This window comes from Microcaecilia unicolor, chromosome 7 (genome assembly GCF_901765095.1).
Source record: "Microcaecilia unicolor chromosome 7, aMicUni1.1, whole genome shotgun sequence".
Lineage (NCBI taxonomy): Eukaryota > Metazoa > Chordata > Amphibia > Gymnophiona > Siphonopidae > Microcaecilia > Microcaecilia unicolor.
Genome location: NC_044037.1, coordinates 101914280 through 101936173, shown reverse-complemented (window position 1 = coordinate 101936173; position 21894 = coordinate 101914280). Strand labels below are relative to the sequence as shown.

The 21894-nt window shown below is 45.8% G+C and overlaps 2 protein-coding genes across 3 annotated transcripts in view; both read right to left on the bottom strand.

The window, feature by feature from the left end:
* The window catches only part of LOC115474633 (sulfotransferase 1C4-like), a 313490-nt gene that overhangs the window by 75034 nt on the left and 216562 nt on the right, over nucleotides 1–21894 (bottom strand). The gene's annotated exons all lie outside the window — the stretch shown is intronic.
* Nucleotides 960–21894, bottom strand: part of LOC115474636 (sulfotransferase 1C4-like) — a 58228-nt gene continuing 37293 nt past the window's right edge. For both annotated transcript variants that reach the window (XM_030210215.1, XM_030210216.1), the window contains exon 8: nucleotides 960–2478. In XM_030210215.1, coding sequence (XP_030066075.1) covers nucleotides 2366–2478 — 113 coding nt within the window. In that variant the 3' untranslated portion in view covers nucleotides 960–2365. The remainder of the gene's footprint in view (nucleotides 2479–21894) is intronic.

Below are 21894 nucleotides of genomic sequence, written 5' to 3'. Positions count from 1 at the left end.
CTGCTTCATCTTTTTCTCCAGGTTCCCTGCATTTCAGCTGCTTTAATATTGGTTTTCCACATAGAACATCACTCCTCCACCCCTTTGCAACCCCTCCCATCCGTCCAAAAAAAAAAAGAAGTATAGCCCAATATGATTGTGTCCCATTCATGGGAATCATTGAACCATGTCTCTGTGACAGTAACAATATCTCAGCCTGCCTCAAACATTAGGGCTTGCAAGTCCTGAATCTTATTACTTCTGCAAGCATTTGTGCTCATTGCTTTCCATTTCTTGCTATTAAGTAAGTGTTTAGATGATTTTTTATATTAACTTTACCTTACCTGTTGTTGTCTTGCATTTGCTGGAAGTGACTTCCTGACTTTCCTTGCTTCCATTTGTCACCCCAACCCATCTAGTTTAAATGCATGTCACACCTCAAGCCATACAGACCTGGCTGAGGAGCAGGAGTAGAGTAGCCATGGAAGCCTGACCTGCAGCTGCTGGTGATGTTTTCCGGTATGAGAACTGCTAGCATGTTCAAAACTCTCAAGCTGGCACTTTCTATTCGTTGATTTCACAGTGAAAGATAAGCAAACAGGAAGTGTTGGCTTGTGAGTTTTGAACATGTTCATAATGGCAGGAGCAATTGGCAGCAAGCAGATTTTTGTTTATTTATTGCATTTGTATCCCACATTTTCCCACCTATTTGCAGGCTCAATGTGGCTTACAGAGTTTGGTTATGACATAATCATTACATGATATCAGATACAATTAGTAATGTACAAAGATTAGGTGAGAAAAGAGAGAAGGAAGGTGTTAGGCAAGATATTAGGTAGACTGTAATAATTGGGTGAGTTGGTGATGTAGTTTTGTAAGCTTATGGGTTCTCTTTGTAGGCCTTGTTGAATAGATGTGTCTTCAGAGATTTGCGGAAGTTAGTTATTTCATCAATAGCTTTCAGGGCTGTAGGTATTGCATTCCACAATTGCGTGCTCATGTAAGATGCTTGAAGGGGTAGATTCTGGGAATGCGAAAAGAGTGATGGGGAGGGGTGAAGGAAGCAGGGGTAAATGCTGGGAGAGGGGTGAGAAGGCAGGAAGCAGTTGCTTTGGGAGGGGATAGAGAGGCAGGGACAAGTGCTAGGGAAGGAGCAAGAGGGGAGAGGAAGATTGGAGCACATTCTGAGGAGGGGGAAGGGGGAAGGAGAGGAAGCTGAAGGAAGTGGGAAAGAAGACAGGAGGATGGAAGCTTTGTGAAGAAATGAGGAAGGATGGTGAATGGTGAAGGAATGAAGAGAGTGGTTGCTGAGAGGAGGGTGTAGGAAGGAAGATGCTAGAATGGGGGGAAGGCAGGAGGCCTAGAGGGTTGTGATGGCAAGGGGTAAGAAAGAAAATGGGGACATTTTTTGAATGAAGGATAATTTGGTGATGTAGGAATAGGAAATGAAATAGAAGGGAAGGGCAACACAAAATTGGAGTGAAGGGTAGATGAGAACATTCAGTTACTTGTCCCTATTGATCTCTGTGCTGCTCCATGACAAATTACTAGAAGGATGAAGCAGGCTTTTAGAATAGGGAACTAGTGAACATATTTCAGCCTGTTAACTTATAAAAAACAATGCAGATATTTTATTGAGACAACTCTCTGAAAATAGTAGCCTGATGTTTATGATTTTAAACTTTCTATGCAAATTTTCTTCTTGCATGACAAATTTGGTGAATGTATGTCTTTTTTTGGTAGAGTGATTGTGCCTGCAGATGGACATGTGTACATTGATCCCTTTTAAATAATTCTTTTCAACATTTTGCAGGTTTGAAAGCACTAAAAAGGAGTCACTACTAGGGTGTGATTCAAGGATTTCTCTTTATTCTTGGCATTTGCGCCCTAACCCACAATCTCATGAGGAACTGAAGACTCATGGAATACAAATGGGTATCCTGGAACTTTGCAAGCCCTGCCTCACACTGAAGGGTTCTTGAACCTTCCACATCCCCCCCCCCCCCCAAAGGCTTCAGAACACTTTGAGCTCCACCTTATAGATTTCTGAGTTCCAATATGACATGAGGGACCTCAGACACTAACAAGCACTGCCCATACTGAGAAGCTTCACACTTTCTGAACTCTGCTCTGCTATTTGTTGAGGGACTCCAGAGTTTTCTGGTTGCCCATAGTATAGTGGCAGTAAATGTGTGCCTGGTGATCCACTTTAATATTGGTCTGATGGGAGCGGAACACAAGACACAATTCTTTCACCTCCAGCCCACCTTCCTTTGGAAACATTACAGAAAAGTGCATTTTAAGAATCAGGTATCCAATAATTAATTTAACCAGAAGGATGGGGAGATGGATGGAGAGGTGTCGATGTCCCATACTTCCTTCCCTATTACAACTCAGTGCGGAAGGTGAGGGAGGTTCCTGCCATCTTCTTCGTGTAATCTTCATTAAATCTCTCATTTTGTGCCACTGTGAAATGTGTTTTCCAGTCACCAACAGTCCCTGGAACACATAAATGTGAAGAGTGAGATTTAAGACAGAAGAAGTTTGGATTGTTGGTTTCAGTCCGGCCGATATTCAGCGCTATTAAACTAGCCAGGAATGGCTCCTGGCCAGTTAAATAGCACTTAACCAGCGAAGCATTAATATGCAGCGTGAGAAAGCTGGTTATTTCCGCTGAATATTCACGATGAGTGCTTAGTGGCTAACCGGCAATATCACACGATATAACCAGCTAGCTGCAACCACAGCTTCACCAGCTAAGTTTAGCGGCCACAGTGGACTGCCTAAATACCAGTCCTATCTTTGACTGCTATAAACTTAACCAGCAAGCACTGCAAATTGACATAGCTGGTTATGTTTAAACCTGTTAACCGCCTGCCGCCCCCCCCCCCCCCTCACATCTTCAATACTGGTTACTGAAAATAACCCAGCATTGAATATTCAGGATTAGCACTGATCACAGGACTTAGCCGGCCTGCCTCCCATGGGCTGAATATCAGCTGGAGTGAGACCAAGATAGGACTCAAAAGATAGACTGCCACCCTTTCTGCCCCCCCCCCATCAGACTGCCACCATTTCTGCCCCCCACCAAACATATTTGACAAAAATAAAATATATCATTTGATAAACAGTGCCAGATAGAAAGCTAGCCAGCGAAGAGTGATGGCACATGCAGGTTATTACATTTCATGTTTGGAAATATATTTGTACAATATTTAAAGACATGCTTTCAGATCCCTTGCCTCTTGATCCCCTGCCAACAGCCCTGGGGGTCCCTACTCTCTCAAGCTCCCTTCCACCTCTGTGCTTTATGCCTAGCTACTAGTCTTGCTATGATGCCTCATCTCTTGTCTGTGCATTTTATTTTTCTAATTGGGCTGGTTCCAGTCTCTTTTCCACTTCTCCTAAATTCTTTCCAGGTTGGCTTTTCCATTTCTTCTCCCCCCCTCTTGTCTTCTTCCTTTCCTTCTCTCCATATCTTTTAACGTTTTTCCCCCACTTTTCTTTCATCCTTTAGTCCTTAGTCTCCGTCTCATCTTCTTACTGGCTTTTGCCATCTTCCTCTCATTCCCTCTCCAGCACTTCCATTGCCCCTTCTATCTTTCCCTTACCCAGTCTCCTAAACCCACCCCCCATCTTTCACCTACTTCCTTAGTCCCCCAGTTCTATCCTCTGTACTCACCTTCTTAGCCCTCATCTACCCTCCACTGCATTTCATCATCCTATCAGTCGAGGCTCCATCCCTGTCTCTCCTTCCTTCCTTTGACTCCAAGGCCATTCTTCTGTCTGTTCCCCTATTCCCCATGCCCAATTGTCTCTCTTTCACCATCTTTTTAATTGCATTTCCACTCTCAATCAACGCTGTTCAGAGACCCATCCTTTTCTCCCATACCCCTTCCCTAGTACCCCATCCCTTTTCAATGCCTCTCATCCTCTCTCCAGTCGTCCAGGTCATTGACATTATGTTTCAACCTTTCCTCACATCATCCCCTTTTCTTTCCTCTCTTCTCATATGCCTCATTTCACATCCTCACTCATTCTTCCAACCATCAACACACGGTTCCACTCATACTAAAACTGCCAAGTATTCACTATCCCCTCAAATTCACACTTTCTCTCTGATCCATAATTCCCTGCTCTCTTCCTCTTCCTCTCCCCTTCACCCACACCTCCTAGCCCCATCCATCTTCCGCTCTATTCCCTTCCCCTCTACACATACCCCCCCAGTCCCATCCATCTACTGCTCCTCCCCCCCACACCCCTAGCCTCATCCATCTCCTGCTTCTTTCCTCCTACACCCCCTAGCCTCATCCTTCTCCTCCTCCTACCCCCCACACCCCCTAACCCCCTTCCTTTCTCCTCCCCCCCATGCATTCTGCTGTTGCCCTTCTTCTTTCCTCCCTCCCCCGGTGCAGTCCAGTGTTGCTCTCCCTTTTTCCTTCCATTCCCCATGAGGTCCAGTGCCACCCTCCATCACTCCTTCCACCCCAATGAAGTCCAATGTCACCCTCCCTCCTCCCCGCCACCCCCCCCCCAACAAGGTTCAGTGTCAGTCTCCCTCCCTCCTCCACCCTACAAGGTCCAGTGTCATCTCCCTCCCTATCATCCTCCTCTCCCTCCCCTCATAAGTTCAGGGATCACTCTTCTCCCCCACCCCATCTCCACGAGGTCTGAGATCGCACTCCTTCCCCCCGTGAGATCCAAGATTGCTCTCTCCCCTCCCCCAAGAGGTCCTGAATCGCACTACTCCCCTCCCTTCTTCCCCCCACGAGGTCCAGGATCACTCTCCTCCTCCCTCTCCTCTGGCATTGCAGTCTTCAAGCTGTCCAGGCCACCAGCGGCATAAGTATGCTGCCTTCAGCTAGCCCGGAAGCCTTCTCGCTGCAGCAACTTCCTGCGGAGGCGGGATGCTGCAGTGAGAAGGCTTCCAAGGCATGCCGAAGGCAACGTACTTCCATCACTAACACTGCCAGTGGCCCTGAACAACCTCCCTGGCCCTGAACCGGACACCTTGAAGACTGCAGCACCAGAGGAAGGGTAGGGGAGGACAGGACTGGATGGCAGAGGGAGTACGATACTGGAACCTGCAGGGAAGAGGGTAGAAGGAGAAAGGGAGATGTTGCACCACTTGGGGAAGGAGGTGGCAAGCCGTTTCTGGCCCAGGAAAGAGTCTTCAAGTTTTTGATTTTTTCTTCTGATTTTTCGTTATTTTATTTTTATTGTCATTACAAAAAAAAAAGTTCCCGTAGTGTACTTTTACTTTTGTCCCCTTTCAAGTTTCCTTTGTTTTTCATCGCGGCCGGTTTTTAGTCCATGCAGTCGGGTTATTCCCTTATTTTTGTGCCCTTTTTCCTTCCATGTCATCGAAGACACCCAGTTGCTTCAAATATTGTATTCAGTGCAACCGGACCATCTCAGGTACCGATACCCATGCCTGGTGTATCCAGTGCCTTGGGCCCGACCATAGCCCAGCCACTTGCAGTCTATGTTTTCGTATGAAGAAATGGACCCATGTGTTTCGAGAAGCCCAACAAGAAAAGCTTTTTGGGGCTCGGTGCGGTCCTTTGACGTCGACAACGACACCGAGGTCAGCGGCGTCGACATCGAGGGAAGCATCGACATTGGGAGCGGAGGTAATGGCTGCTGAAAGACCAATTTGTGCTGGGGAGCAGTGAGACATCGAGTGGGTCTCCACCTGCCTCGAGGCCTCCTGTTATGCAGGACCCCCAGGACTGACCTTCGTCGGACCCGGTCCCGAGGAGGCGTGAGGATTCCATGTCCTCATCGGTACCGAGGAGTCTCAATGATGGGCGTCGAGCGAAGGCAAAGAAGCACCGTCGTCATTCTCCTTTGACACACGGTGCAGAGAGCTCCAGGGCGTCGAAGGAATCGGCACCCGAGAAGCGTCCGCGCTCTTCCTCTATTCAGGAGGTGCCGATATGTCGGTCTTCTGGCAGCCCAGTACCTGATCCCAAGCCTCAACAGATTCTGCCACCGGCTCCTTTACCGACCCTGCAGCCTTGTCTGACGGTGGCTCTCGACGAGCGCATCAGGGCCCTGCTTCCAGAGCTTCTGGAAGGACTGCTGCTCCAGTCTGTTTCGGTGTCAGGGATGCTTGCGCCTTCCTACCGTCTGCTGCAGCGGCATCTGGCCCTTCGCCTGTGGTGAGGTCCCCGACCTCGGTGCTGCATGCGGCATCGGCTGCCACCCAAGTTGACTCCCCTTCGATGTCGATAGAGGAAGCTTCAACGCAGTCCAGGCGGGCGTCGACTTCTCGGCACTGCCATCGAGGACATTGCTCCTCGGTGTCGAGGCAGCTCAGTTTCGGACTGCTCTGAGGGACGTTTTGTCCAACACTGAAGATGAGCATTCATGGGAGGAAGTGGAAGATCCCAGGTACTTTTCTTCTGCCGAGTCCTATGGGATTCCCTCTGATCCTTTCCCTCCACCAGAAAGGAAACTTTCTCCACCGGAGAGTCTATCCTTTACCTCCTTTGTCTGGGAAATGGCTGCGGCTATTACCTTTCCTATGGAGGCTGAGGATGAGCCCAGGGCTGAGATGCTTGAGGTCCTGGATTATCCTTCTCCGCCTAGAGAGGCTGCAACGGCTCCTTTACATAATGTACTGAAGGAAGTCCTTGTGCGAAACTGGTCGTTCCCTCTGTCTAATACCGTGATCCCAAAAAAAGCTGAATCCCCAATATCGGATCCACGGTGAACCTGGTTTGACAAGGTCTCAGCTACCTCACAATTCCATGGTGGTGGGCTCTGCCCTCAAAAGAGCCAAGAGCACTAGGGACTATGCCTCGGCGCCCCAGGCAGATAATCTAAAACCTTGGACTCTTTTGAGAGGAAAACGTATCAGCCGCCATGCTCACTGCCAAGATCCAGACTTACCGGCTCTTCACGAGTGTCCACTTGTGGAACTCGGTGAGGCAACTGTTGGGCTTGGTGGATGCACTCCCTCCGGAGCAGGCCAATCCTTTTCGCCAGGAGGTCAGACAGCAGAAGGTGTGTCGAAAATTCCTGGCCAGGGGTACATTTGACACTTTTGATGTAGCATCCAGGATCGCTGCCCAAGGTATAGTGATGCGCAGACTCTCATGGCTGCGTGTCTCTGACCTGGATCATTAAGTCCAGCAGCAGATGGCAGATATTCCTTGCCGGGGGATAACCCTTTTGGTGAGAAAGTAGAGGATCTAGTTGACCAGATCAAGAAGCATAATGATGCTATGGATTCTCTCTCCCGCCGGGCGTCTTCTGCTACTACCTCCTCATCCAGGAGGTTTTTTGGAGGGAAAAGGAGTGCTCCCTATTCCTACGCTAGGCACACTCCTGCTTCTCGGCAGCCTGCCCAGGCTCAGTCCGAGCGCACTCGTTCTCGTCAACAGCATGTGCCCAAGACCACTGCGGCTCCCCAGCAAAAGCAAGGGACGGGCTTTTGACTGGCTCCAGTTCAGCATAGCCTTAGTAAACATGTCTGTACCGGACGACTTGCTGGTTGGGGGGAGGTTGATGTTTTTCACCACAGGTGGCCTCTTATAACCTCTGACCGGTGGGTTCTTCAAATTGTCTGGTTAGGATACACCCTCAATCTGGAATCCAAGCCTCCAAAAATTGGAATTCATTGGAGCTCTGCTGAACACTCAGACAGCTCGAGCTTATCTTCCCGAGGCAAGGGCGGACAACCTTCTGTCCCTAGTGTCCATGGTTTGAGCGTCTCAGTAGGTCACCGCTCGGCAGATGTTGAGACTTCTGGGGCACATGGCCTCCACAGTTCATGTAACGCCCATGGCACTACATATCAGTTCAGCTCAATGGACTCTAGCTTCCCAGAAGTTTCAAGCTGCGGGGGATCTAGAAGATGTAATCCAACTGTTCACCGACTTTCAGAATTCTCTTCAGTGGTGAACAATTCGATCTAATTTGACTTTGAGGCGACCATTCCAAGTTTCTCAGCCACAAAAAGTGCTGATGACGGATGCATCCCTTCTGGGGTGGGAAGCTCATGTAGATGGGCTCCACACTCAGGGAGCCTGGTGCTTTCAGGAAAAAGGTCTGCAGATCAACCTCCTGGAATTAAGAGCGATCTGGAACGCTCTAAAGGCTTTCAGAGATCAACTGTCTAACCAAATCATTTTGATTCAGACAGACAATCAGGTTGCCATGTATTACACCAACAAGCAGGGGGGGCACCGGATCTTGCCCTCTGTGTCAGGAAGCTGTCCAGATGTGGCTTTGGGCACGCCGACACTGCATGTTTCTCCAAGCCACTTATCTCGCAGACGTAAACAACAGTCTGGCTGATAGGTTGAGCAGGATTATGCAACCTCAAGAGTGGTCACTGAACATGGGTGTAGTCCGCAAGATCTTCCGAGTGTGGGGCACCCCCTCGGTGGATCTTTTTGCCACTCAGATCAATCACAAACTCCCTCAGTTCTGCTCCAGGCTTCAGGCCCATGACAGACTAGCATCAGATGCCTTTCTCCTGCATTGGGGGACAGGCCTTCTGTATGCGTATCCTCCCATACCTCTGGTGGGGAAGACTTTGCTGAAACTCAAGCAAGACTGCGGAACCATGATCCTGATTGCACCCTTCTGGCCGCGTCAGATTTGGTTCCCTCTTCTTCTGGAGTTGTCCTCTGAGGAACCGTGAAGATTGAAATGTTTTCCAACCCTCATCACCCAGAACGAGGGGTCGCTTCTACATCCCAACCTCTAGTCCCTGGCTCTCACGGCCTGGATGTTGAGAGCTTAGAATTTGCCTTCTTGGGTCTTTCATAGGGTGTCTCCTGAGTCTTGATTGCTTCCTGTAAAGATTCCACAAAAAAGTGTTACTCTTTCAAATGGAGGAGGTTTGCCATCTGGTGTGACAGCAAGGCCCTAGATCCTCTTTCTTGTCCTACACAGACCCTGCTTGAATACCTTCTACACTTGTCAGAGTCTGGTCTCAAGACCAACTCCGTAAGAATTCACCTTAGTGCTATTAGTGCTTTTCATCATCGTGTAGACAGCCTTTAGTTGTTTGCTTTATGAGAGGTTTGCTTTTGTCAAAGCCCCCTTTCAAACCTCCACCAGTGTCATGGGATCTCAACGTCGTTCTCACTCAGCTGATGAAAGCTGTTTTTGAACCACTGAATACCTGCCATCTGAAGTACTTGACCTGGAAGGTCATTTTCTTGGTGGCTATTACTTCAGCTTGTAGAGTCAGTGAGATTCATGCCTTGGTAGTACATCCATCTTATATCAAATTTCATCACAACAGAGTAGTCCTCCCAAACCCTAAGTTCCTGCCAAAGGTGGTGTCGGAGTTTCATCTGAACCAGTCAGTTGTCTTGCCAACATTCTTTCCCCGTCCTTATACCCGCCCTGGTGAAAGTAGTTTGCATACCTTGGACTGCAAGAAAGCATTGGCCTTTTATGTGGAGCAGACAAAGCCCTTCAGACAGTCCACCCAAATGTTTGTTTCTTTCGATCCCAACAGGAGGGGAGTCGCCATTGGAAATCACACTATCTCAAATTGGTTAGCAGATTGCAATTCCTTCACTTATGCCCAGGCTGGGCTGACTCTGGAGAGCCATGTCACGGCTCATAATGTTAGAGCCATGGCTGCGTCAGTGGCTCACTTAAAGTCAGCCTCCATTGAAGAGATTTGCAAGGCTGCAACGTGGTCATCAGTCCACACATTCACATCTTACTATTGCCTTCAGCAGGATACCCGACACGACAGTCGGTTTGGGCAGTCAGTGCTGCAGAATCTGTTTGGGGTTTAGACTCCAACTCCACCCCGCTAGACTCATTTTTGTTCTGTTCCAGGCTGCACTCTCAGTTAGTTGTTTATGGTTTCAGGTCAATCTATGACATGTCCTCGCCGTTGCGAGGCCCAATTGACCAATGTTCATTGTTTTGAGTGAGCCTGGCTGCTAGGGATACCCCACGTGTGAGAACAAGCAGCCTGCTTGTCCTCGAAGAAAGCAAAGATACTTACCTGTAGCAGGTATTCTCCAAGGACAGCAGGCTGATTGTTCTCACAAACCCATCCACCTCCCCTTTGGAGTTGTTATTTATTTCTTTATTTGCTTTTTGATTAAACTGAGGAGGCATGCTTGTGCGACAGATGGGAAATCAGTCCACGAATGCACGGTGCGCACTGCACGCGCGCCAGAAGACTCTGAGAAAACTTTGTTTATATTTTGCTTGCAAAATGCCGATTCCTGGGCTGACGTGGACGTCAACCCACATGTGAGAACAATCAGCCTGCTGTCCTTGGAGAATACCTGCTACAAGTAAGTATCTTCGCTTTTTGAATATTGAGCTTTAAGACTTTTTCCAAACAATGCCTGAGATATACTACTACTACTACTACTTATCATTCCGATAGCGCTACAAGATGTACATTTGAACAGTCCCTGCTCAAAAGAGCTTACAATCTAATTAGGACATACAAACAGGACAAATAAGAGATAAGGGAATTTCTAAGGTGGGAATGAAAAGTATGGGTACTGAACAAGTGAGTAAGGGTTAGGAGTTAAAAGCAGCATCAACAAGGTGGGCTTTTAGCTTAGATTTGAAGACGGCCAGTGATTGAGCTTAACGTACCAGCTCAGGGAGTCTATTCCAGCATACGGTGCAGCAAGATAAAAGGAATGGAGTCTGGAGTTAGCAGTGGAGGAGAAGGGTGCAGAAAAGAGAGATTTACCCAGTGAACAGAGTTCCCGGGGAGGAATGTAGGGAGAGATGAGAGTGGAGAGGTACTGAGGAGCTGCAGAGTGGATACACTTGTAAGTCAATAAGAGGAGTTTGAACTGTATGCGGAAACAGATAGGGAGCCAGTGAAGTGACTTGAGGAGAGGGCTAATATGAGCATAGTGACGCTGGCGGTATATAAGTTGTGCAGCAGAATTTTGAACAGATTGAAGAGGAGAGAGATGGCTAAGTGGGACACCTGTGAGAAGCAAGTTGCAATAGTCTAGGAGAGAGGTGATAAGGGTTCTGGTAGTGTGCTCAGAAAGGAAAGGGCGAATTTTGCTCATATTATAGAGAAAGAAATGACAGGTTTTAGCAGTCTGCTGAATATGTGCAGAGAAGGAGAGAGAGGAGTCGAAGATGACCCCAAGGTTACAAGCTGATGAGACAGGGAGGATAAGAGTGTTACCCACAGAAATAGAGAATGCGGGAACAGGAGAGGTTGGTTTAGGGGGAAAGATAAGAAGCTCAGTCTTGGTCATGTTTAGTTTCAGATAGCGGTGAGACATCCAGACAGCAGTGTCAGACAGGCAGGCTGATACTTTGGCCTGGATTCCTGCTGAGATTTCTGGTGTGGAGAGGTAGATCTGGGAGTCATCAGCCTAAAGGTGATAGTGAAAACCATGTGATGAGATCAGAGTACCAAGGGAAGAAGTATAGATGGTGTGATCGGTCACTTTTTGCCAACAGAACAAATACAGACATTTGGTGGAAAATCTATAAAATAGGCTCTAACATTTATGAGTGCGCTATATGGGTAAAAGATCAAATTGCTAGAGTTTTCAATCCTTCTTTCAGCAGCTCCGCCTTTCATATAGATTGAAACCAATGTTGACTTTGAGTGGCTTTAGGAGTGTTGTGCAGAGTATGGTTCTATCAAGAATAGATCATTCTAATGCACTGTATTTAGGAATTACAAGTTCTTGAAGCAAGGTTTGGAGAACAGATGGCTGATGGGAGATAACATAGAGGTCTATAAAATACTGAGTAGAGTGGAATGAGTAGAAGTGAATTGCTTGTTTACTTTCCAAAAATACTAGGACTAGAGGGTAGAAAATGAAGCTACTAAGTAGTAATGGCAACTTACTAAACTCACGAACTATTTAGACAAGTTTTCTATTCTACATGACTCGCAATCTGGATTCCGTTCCCTCTATAGTACTGAAACTGTTTTAGTTACTCTTCTAGCCAAATTTAAGCAGGAAATAGCTGCAGGAAAAAGTATACTTCTCCTCCAATTTGACATGTCGAGCGCATTTGATATGGTCAACCACGACATTGTACTAAATCTCCTTAACTACTTTGGGATCGGCGGAAAAATACTCAGATGGATTAAAGGTTTCTTATCCTCTAGATCAGTGATGGCAAACCTTTCAGAGACTGAGTGCCCAAACAGCAACCCAAAATCTAATTATTTATCACGAAGTGCCAGTACTATGGGCGGGGTCACCACATATGACTCCACCCCTATGATAGCCACACCCCCTTACACCAGCCATGGTGCATATAACAGACATCATTGAAAATATTATACTAATATAGGAGAAAAAAATAACACGATTTTCTTTCATTATATATCATTTCTGTAAGTTGTTACAGCTCCAGTATACCCAGTGCAAAATAAGACAGCAGATGTAAATTCTCAAATTGGACATATTCCAGACACTAAAATGAAAATAAAATGATTTTTTTCTACCTTTGTTGTCTGGTGATTTTGTTTTTCTATCCATGTTGGTCCTAGTCGCTGATTCTGCTGCTCTCTATCTGTTCTCTTAACTCCATTTCCAGGGCTTCCTTTCCATTTATTTCTTTACTTTCCTCCTTTCTTCTTCATTTCTTGCCCTCAATCCATGTCCAGCAACCCTCCTCTCTCCTCCAGCCACAAATGTCCAGCCACCCTCCTTTCCCCTCCAGCCACCCATGTCCAAGCACCCTCCTCTCTCCCTTGCCCTCCCCTCCAGCCACCCTCCTCTCCTCCCTGCCCTCCCCTCCAGCCACCCATGTCCAGCCACCCTCCTCTTCCCTCCAGCCGCCCATGTCCAGCCACCCTCCTCTCCCCCCTGCCCTCCCAGCAGCAGGCCTCCCTCTCAACCAGCACCAGGCAGGCAGGCAGGCCTCCCTCCCACCTAGCACCAGGCCACCCAGCACCAGGCCTCCCTCCCGGCCACCCAGCACCAGGCCAGCACCAAGCACCAGGCCTGCCACCCAGCACCAGGCCTCCCACCCATCCAGCACTCCCACCCACCCAGCACTAGGCCAGCACCAGGCACTAGGCCATCCACCCACCCAGCACTCCCACCCAGCACCAGGCATCTCTCCCTCCCACCCAAGCCACCAGGCCTCCCTCCCACCCACCCGGCAGCAGGCACCAGTCCACCCTCCCTCCCACCCACCCGGCGTCAAGCATTCCTCCCTCCCTCCCACCCGGCACCAGCCCACCCGGCCTCCATCCCTCCCTCCGAGCACAAAATTTAAAAGTCTTCCCTTGTCGGGGATAAGGCGGCGTCAGCAGTAGCAGTGAAAAGCGTGCTGCTGGTTCGGCGTGCCTTCAGCCTTCCGTCTCTCAAGCACTGGTTCCGCCATCAGCGGAAGACTGAAGGCGCGCCAAACCAGCAGCACGCTTTTCACTGCTACTGCTGAGGCCGCCTTAACCCCGACAAGGGAAGACTTTTAAATTTCGTGCTCGGAGGGAGGGATGGAGGCCGGGTGGGCTGGTGCCGGGTGGGAGGGAGGGAGGAAGGAATGCTTGACGCCGGGTGGGTGGGAGGGAGGGCTGGAACGGGCTGAGGCGACGGGCGGCGCGCGTGCCAACAGAGAGGGCTCTGCATGCCTTCTCTGGCACGCGTGCCATAGGTTCGCCATCACTGCTCTAGATCATACCAAGTTAAATCAAAATCAAACATATCCTCATGGAAAGCAGTTTGTGGAGTCCCTCAGGGTTCACCATTATCGCCAACACTCTTCAACATAATGATGACTCCACTGGCTAAATCCTTATCCAATTTAGGTGTTAACTCATTTATATATGCTGATGATGTTACAATTTATATACCTTTCAGACACGATCTGACAGAAATCACAAATACAATCAAGATGGTCTAAACACAATGGACGCTTGGGCAAACTCATTCCAACTGAAACTAAATACTGAAAAGACTCATTGTCTTATCCTTTCATCTCAACACAATAAGTATAATCCTAGAACCTTAAACATCCCAAACCACTCCCTCCCTATCTTGGATAGCCTAAAACTACATGGCGTCATAATTGACCGTAATCTGACACTTGAAAGCCAAGTAAATTCCACTACAAAGAAAATGTTCCACTCAATGTGGAAACTTAAACTTATAAAACCTTTCTTTCCACGCGATGTATTTCGCAACTTAGTACAATCAATGGTATTATGCCATTTAGATTACTGCAACGGAATTTTTGCAGGTTGTAAACAACTAACTAAGAAACTTCAGACCGCACAGAATACAGCAGCTAGACAGATATTTGGAAAATCAAAATTTGAAAGTGCCAAACCCCTTCGTAAAAAACTGCACTGGCTTCCCACCAAGAAACGTATTGCCTTCAAGGTTTGCTCTCTGGTCCACAGGATTATTTACGGTGACGTTCCTGGATATATGTTAAACCTCATAAATCTACCACCCAGAAACAGTACCAGCCTATCCCGTACTTATTAAATTTGCATTATCCAGACTGCAGTGGTCTTAGATACAAATCAACATATGCATCCAGCTTTTCTTACATAAGTACACAACTGTGGAACGCTCTGCCCAAAACATTGAGATCTATTCATAACCATCTCAACTTCAGGAAATTACTGAAAACCAACTTGTTTAAGATGGCCTAACCCCCTGATCCAAATTAACCTGCGACACAGAAAAACTATGGACCATATTGGACTTCTATCAACACCCCCTCTTTATTTCTTTGTTGCTCTATGCTTATGTTTCTTCCATACTGATTACTATATTGTGTATTTGTATTTTATTGAACCAGAGCCTGCCTCTCCGGTATTGTGTAAGCCACATTGAGCCTGCAACTAAGTGGGAAAATGTGGGATATAAATGTGTTAAATAAAATAAATAAATAAATACATTTAAAACAAACTGGAGAAAATATTTCTTCACTCAAGATGTAATTAAACTCTGGAATGCGTTGCCAGAGAATGTGGTAAAAGCAGTTAGCTTAGCAGGGTTTTAAAAAGGTTTGGATAATTTCCTAAAAGAAAAGTCCATAAGCGATTATTAAGATGGACTTGGGAAAATCCACTGCTTATTCCTAGAATATCAAAAAATATTCACAGAATGTGTAAATGCTTTTTCTCTCTTGTCGACAGAATAGGTGTCACTCCCCCTTGACAAAGTCAATACGAAACGGGAACCTGTCGGGGTTTTAAGAGCGCACCAACCTGCCTAAGATAAGTGCAGTGTACATTATTGAGAAGTACTTTTAAAAAAAGCAGTGCAAGTCTTCTTTTTTGTTAATATAATTGGGATGGTGGAGGTTGAGTCAATGATTAAGACATTAACACGTGTAATGGATTCACCTGTTGAGTGAAAGAAATACCATTGTGTACTATATATGAGACTCTCCCTCACTTTAGTCTAATAGCATTTAAGACTATTATATTCATATTTGCATTTACACATTCTGTGAATATTTTTTGATATTTCATTATATGGGACAGAGTGACGGTCTAAAACCATTTAACAGTTAGTACTGATAAAGATGGCCGCAGGCTCTTGGAAGACCGGTTTCAGCTTCAGTGCTGACGTAGCGACAGATTTATTACAACACTCCGCTATGCTGACTCCAATAGGCAGTGACACTTTAGAAACAGAATGGGAAACACTTTTATCCAACTTCAAATCTTCTTTAAAGCTTGAAATAAACAGCTCAGCCCTGGTAGAATATTGTAGAGCTGAACAGATTCCCCGCGGTTTGCGGATTTATAAGGCACCACAAATTTTCAAAGAGCAAGAGGAATTTGTCACCAAATGGAACATGATATTAAACAAGTGTTCTTTAGATCTCATGCTCTTGGTTATAGAACAGTCACGAGTGGTGTTACAACATGAGAAAGAACTTCTCGACAAAGAATTAGAACGGTTGAAACAGGATGTATCTGAGCAGGTTTTTCTCTCAAGACATACTCAGTTAAAAGACAATTTAGAACAGTTCAAAGAGTCTTTGAGGAAAATGAAATTGAAAAAATTGTCCCGTGATAGAAAAGATTATGCGCAAGGACGCGTATATCCGTGGATGTACAATAAAGGCAATCAAGAAGCAGATAGGGTAAGATCCAATACAGAAGAAGTAGGCCACAAACAGGTGGCATTTAAGGCCTTTCAGTTTTCAGAGAGTTCTTCAGCCAGTGACACAAATGATTTTTTAGAACATCGACAAACAAGTTCAATAAGATCAAGGGGCAGCAGAAGAGGCACGAACAGAGGATCATCCAGGTCACGCCCACGGACGCGATCCCAATTTCAATAGATTCAAATGTGATAAATTTATCTAAGTGTCCTCTAAATGAGGCAGAAATATCATTGTTATCAAAAGGTCTATCATATGTTCCTGCACAACCCTTTAATACCTTTCAATTCAGAATAGATCTGGAGAAATTTATTCGTGCTCTACAATTAAAAATTTCCTTCAATGGTAAAGATACTCAAGATGCTTCTTCTTGGGTAAAAGAAAAATCCCAATGGATACCACCGATATCCACTGATCCGGTAGTAGCAGTTTTCAAACAACTTGTCCTTAAAGATATATACCAGTTTCATAGAAAAGGAGCACACAGATTTAGAGACAATTTGACCTTTGATGAACGCAAAGCATTACAATCCTTGAGAACCAACACTGATGTGTGGTAGTAAAGTGTGCTGACATGGGGGGGGGGGGGGCACTGTGATCTTGGATAGGTCGAAATACGAGACTGAGATCAATTTGCAGTTGACAGACACGACATCGAATGTTCGTTTACATCATGATCCCACGAAGGAGTTGCAGGATAAAATTTTTAACATCACACATAGAGCTGAGGAAGCAGGATTCCTTACGAAGAAGGAATTCCAATATCTAAATAAAAAATCACCAACTATTCCAGTTTTATATATCCTGCCTAAAGTACATAAAGATCTCTTGAATCCTCCTGGAAGACCGATTATGTCCTCCCGTGGCTCTCTCCTTGAACCTCTATCTGTGTATGTGGACACGTTTTTACAAGACTTTGTTAAAACCACTCCAGCGTTTATTAAAGATACAATGCATTTTCTTAACATTCTACAAGAATTGCGGTTACCTGACACCCCGATTCTAATGGCTACTTTCGATATCAAGTCCTTATACACCATGATTCCACAAGATGAATTATTAAATATCATCTTTGATATCTTAAATGCTCGCCCTAATCCACATCAAGTCCCCACCAGTTTCTTATATGAACTGGCGGAGCTGGCGTTATGCAATAATTTTTTCAGCTTTCAGGATGTTATGTACATGCAAAAATCGGGAGTGGCGATGGGAGCCACGTTTGCGCCCACCTTAGCAAATTTATACATGGCAGCGTTTGAAAAGAAATGGTTACATGTCTCTCCCTTTAAAGAATTGTTGGGGACCTGGAGGCGCTTTATCGATGACATCTTTGTAATATGGTATGGCAGCGCAGAAGAATTACAAGAATTCCATCAGTGGCTTAACCAACGCCACATCAGGATCCAATTTACTTTAACGTGGTCTGATGACAAGATTCATTTTTTAGATGTGGAGATCCTGTTGTCCAGGAAACAGTTTATTACCAAAGTATTTACCAAAAGTACAGATCGTAATACGTTCCTGGAGTTTGGCAGTTGCCATCCTAAGGCATTAAGACAAAGTCTCCCTTTTTCTCAATTCTTGCGATTCAAGCGCATCTGCACCACGGATGAGGATTATAAAACACATTCAGAGGAATTTGGTGCCAAATTATTACAAAGAAATTACCCACGGAAAGTAATTAAACGTGCATTCACCAGGGCAAGATTTAATAACAGAGATTTATTATTACATGGTCCACAACAACAACAGCAAGATGACCATATCATGACGTTTGGCACCAGATATACTCCAGGTGGTGAAGCAACAGCAGGCATAGTCAGAAAACACTGGGATATCATTAGATCTCACCCCGTGTTCGCAGACTACAATATAAGAACTGCATTTTCACGCTCCAAAAATCTTAAGGAGATTTTGAGTCCTGCTGTTTTGCCGATTATATCAAGTAACAACAGTGATGTTACACCAGTAGGACATTACAAATGTATGAAATCTCGTTGTAAAACATGCCCTGCTACTATTGAAGGCACAAGTTTCGTCTGTAATGATAAAACATTTACATTGAAGAGCTATACTACCTGCCGCTCAGTGGGCATCATTTATTACATAGTGTGTCCTTGTGGCAAATACTATATTGGGAAATCAACTAGATCCTTACATGAAAGATTGATTGAACATCGTTCACGCATAAATGCCCAGAATTTAGGAGCACCTTTAGTCTATCATTGGGTGTCCCACGAGCATACCATAGATGATTTAAAATGTATGGTAGTTGAGCAAGTACTCCCCCTGAAGAGGGGTGGGGATTTCAATAGAAGAATTTTACAACGTGAAACTTATTGGATTTTCACATTGGGCACAATAGAACCTGCAGGGTTAAATACATATATTCAATGGGGAAGTTTCTTCAGATATATCCCCCCTTAGGTCCTTTTTTTCCAAGTTTTTTGAAAAGTTTTTCCACGAAGTTCTTTTATGTCCGCCGCAGAAGATTTTTCTAAGCTGTTTTTTTCAAGTAAGTTTTATTTGGCGACTATACCTTTAAGAGTCACGCAACGATTTTTACGTATTAAAGTTTGACGTAACATCATCAGCTGTTTGTTTGCCGCTAATAATAAAAAGACGCCGTCGCCATTTTCTAGTTTTATCAGAATAAGCCAGCACACACAAATGCCTGGGGCAGAAATCGGGTAAGCCATCAGCCGATTTATTAAAAGTTATGCGAATATTTAGAGAAGTTAAAATAATGGGGTTAAGGTTTATACATAAGAGACTTGCTTCCTTTTTTTCTTGTTCTTTTTCTCTCTTGTCGACAGAATAGGTGTCACTCCCCCTTGACAAAGTCAATACGAAACGGGAACCTGTCGGGGTTTTAAGAGCACACCAACCTGCCTAAGATAAGTGCAGTGTGCATTATTGAGAAGTACTTTTAAAAAAAGCAGTGCAAGTCTTCTTTTTTGTTAATATAATTGGGATGGTGGAGGTTGAGTCAATGATTAAGACATTAACACGTGTAATGGATTCACCTGTTGAGTGAAAGAAATACCATTGTGTACTATATATGAGACTCTCCCTCACTTTAGTCTAATAGCATTTAAGACTATTATATTCATATTTGCATTTACACATTCTGTGAATATTTTTTGATATTTCATTATATGGGACAGAGTGACGGTCTGAAATCATTTAACAGTTATTCCTAGAATAAGCAGCATAAAATTTGTTTTACTGTTCTGGGATCTTGCCAGATACTTGTGACCTGGATTGGCTGCTGCTGGAAACAAGATACTGGGCTTGATGGACATTTGGTCTGTCCCAGTATGCAGGGCCGTGCCAACACGGTAAGCGGGGTAAGCATGGCAGGGGGGCGCCGCCCTCTGGGGGGCGCCGCCGCACCATGCTCACCTCGCTCGCCCTCCCGCTCCCATTGTTCAACTGCCCACCCTCTTCTCCCCCCCAACATCCCTTTTCTTTTTTTTTCTGTTTAAATTTACCTCCGTGGCAGTCCAGCAGCGCAGCATCAGTGATGGAGGCGGCGCTCCCGACGTCTCTAGCCTTCCCTTCGCTGTGTTCCGCCTTCTTCTGACGTCATTTCTGATGTCAGAAGGCGGAACACAGCGAAAGGAAGGCTAGAGACTTCGAGAGCGCTGCCTTCTTCACTGACGCTGCGCTGCTGGACCGCCACGTAGGTAAATTTAAACAGAAAAAAAAAGAAAAGGGATGTTGGGGGGGAGAAGAGGGCGGGCAGTTGAACAATGGGAGCGGGAGGGCAGGGGAGAGAGGAGCATGGATGCAAAGGGGGGGGGGGAGAAGAGGGCGGGCCAGGCCAGGCCAACTGGGACATGGGAGCAGGAGGGTAGGGGAGAGATGAGCATGGATGCGAGGGGGGGGTCATGGAAGGGAGAGGGGGAATTGCTGGATAGGGAATTAGGGATGAATGGAGGGGACGGAGGAGCATGGATGGCAGGGCAGGGCTCAGGGAGAGAGGGGAATTGCTGGATAGGGATGAATGGAGGGGACAGAAGAGCATGGATGGGAGGGCAGGGCTCAGGGAGAGAGGGGAATTGCTGGATAGGGATGAATGGAGGGGACAGAGGAGCATGGATGGGAGGGCAGGGCTCAGGGAGAGAGGGGAATTGCTGGATAGGAATTAATGGAGGGGGGACAGAGGAGCATGGATGGGAGGGCAGGGCTCAGGGAGAGAGGGGAATTGCTGGATAGGGAATTAGGGATGAATGGAGGGGGACAGAGGAGCATGGATGGGAGGGCAGGGCTCAGGGAGAGAGGGGAATTGCTGGATAGGAATGAATGGAGGGGGCAGGGGACAGAGGAGCATGGATGGGAGGGCAGGGCTCAGGGAGAGAGGAGAAATTGCTGGACATAGAGGGGAGGGAAGAGAGATGAAGGAGATGAAATGAGGGGAAAGGAAGAGAGGAGAAAAACTGCACATGGATGGAGAAAATAGGCAGAAGCTGAGGTCTAGAAATGAAGAAGAAAAGAGGAAAGGAAAGAAATAAATGTAAAGGAAGCCCTGGAAACGGAGTTAAGAGGACAGATAGATGCAGAATCAGATACTGGGCCAGCATGATCAGAAAAAGAAAGTCACCAGACAACAAAGGTAGAAAAAAAATCATTTTATTTTCATTTTAGTGTTTGGAATATGTCCACTTTGAGAATTTACATCTGCTATCTTATTTTGCAATGTATAGCAATTTGTTTCTAAGAATATTGCTGACAATTCCTGTCAGTGTGGCAAGTGGTGAGCGTTCATTTTCATGGGGGGGGGGGGGGGCGCTGCCGCCGCCAACTGATAGTCTGCAGGGGGGGGGGGCACCAACTGATAGTCTGCAGGGGGGCGCCAGAGACCCTAGGCACGGCCCTGCCAGTATGACAACACTTATGTTCTTATGTTCAAGGCATTGCAAATTATTCAAAATGCAGCTGCCAGGCTGATTGCTAGTGTTTCAAGATTTGTGCATATTACACCAGTTTTAAAGCAGCTTCACTGGTTGCCAGTGAGATATATGATTAGATACTGTCCGTTCCACATTAAATGTTGTATGCAAAAGTTCCTTGGTATTTTGTAAATGTTTTGCATGTTTACTGTCCTGGGAGAACTTTAAGATCAGAAACAGCAATGCGGTTGTCACTGGAGTCAGTGGCAAATGTGCATTATGTGGATACAAGAGCCTCAGCTTTTTCAGTGGCAGGCTCTTTAATGTGGAGCAATTTGTCAGGGCAGTTGCATTTATACACAAATGTCTCATGGTTTAAGAAATTATTAAAGAGACACAGCTCTTTTATTCAGGCATTTTTTGATGGATGACCATTTTGTTGCAGGAGAATGAAGCAGAAGCACAGATGAGTTGTTTTTGTATGTTGAAGTTGATTTGTTTTTATGTTTTTAATATGAGCATTTGTATGGGAACCACTTAGAATATAAGTGGGTTATCAATTTTTTAAATTAATAATTAAATAGTAGCATATGTGCATAGTTATGTGGGTATAGATCAGCATGCTGCCTAAGCACTGCTCTGCAAATACCCTTTCAACTTACATAGAGGTATTTGCAAGGAGGTATACATAGAGGAGGAGCATGTGTGGGCCATAAGCAGGGCTCTCACATGCTCATAACTTACAGAATACTATAATTTACATGGGTACCTGCTGCACTTTCCCTATACTCATACTAACTCTATGGTTGGCATAAGTGCACACACCTAAATTGTAGGCATATATATATAAGGTTAGACTGGTACTCTAAAAAAAGAAAAGGTAGGCACCTTTTAGCACATACAAATCTGTCTCTGGCTTATGCACTGTTGATATCCTGAAAACCTG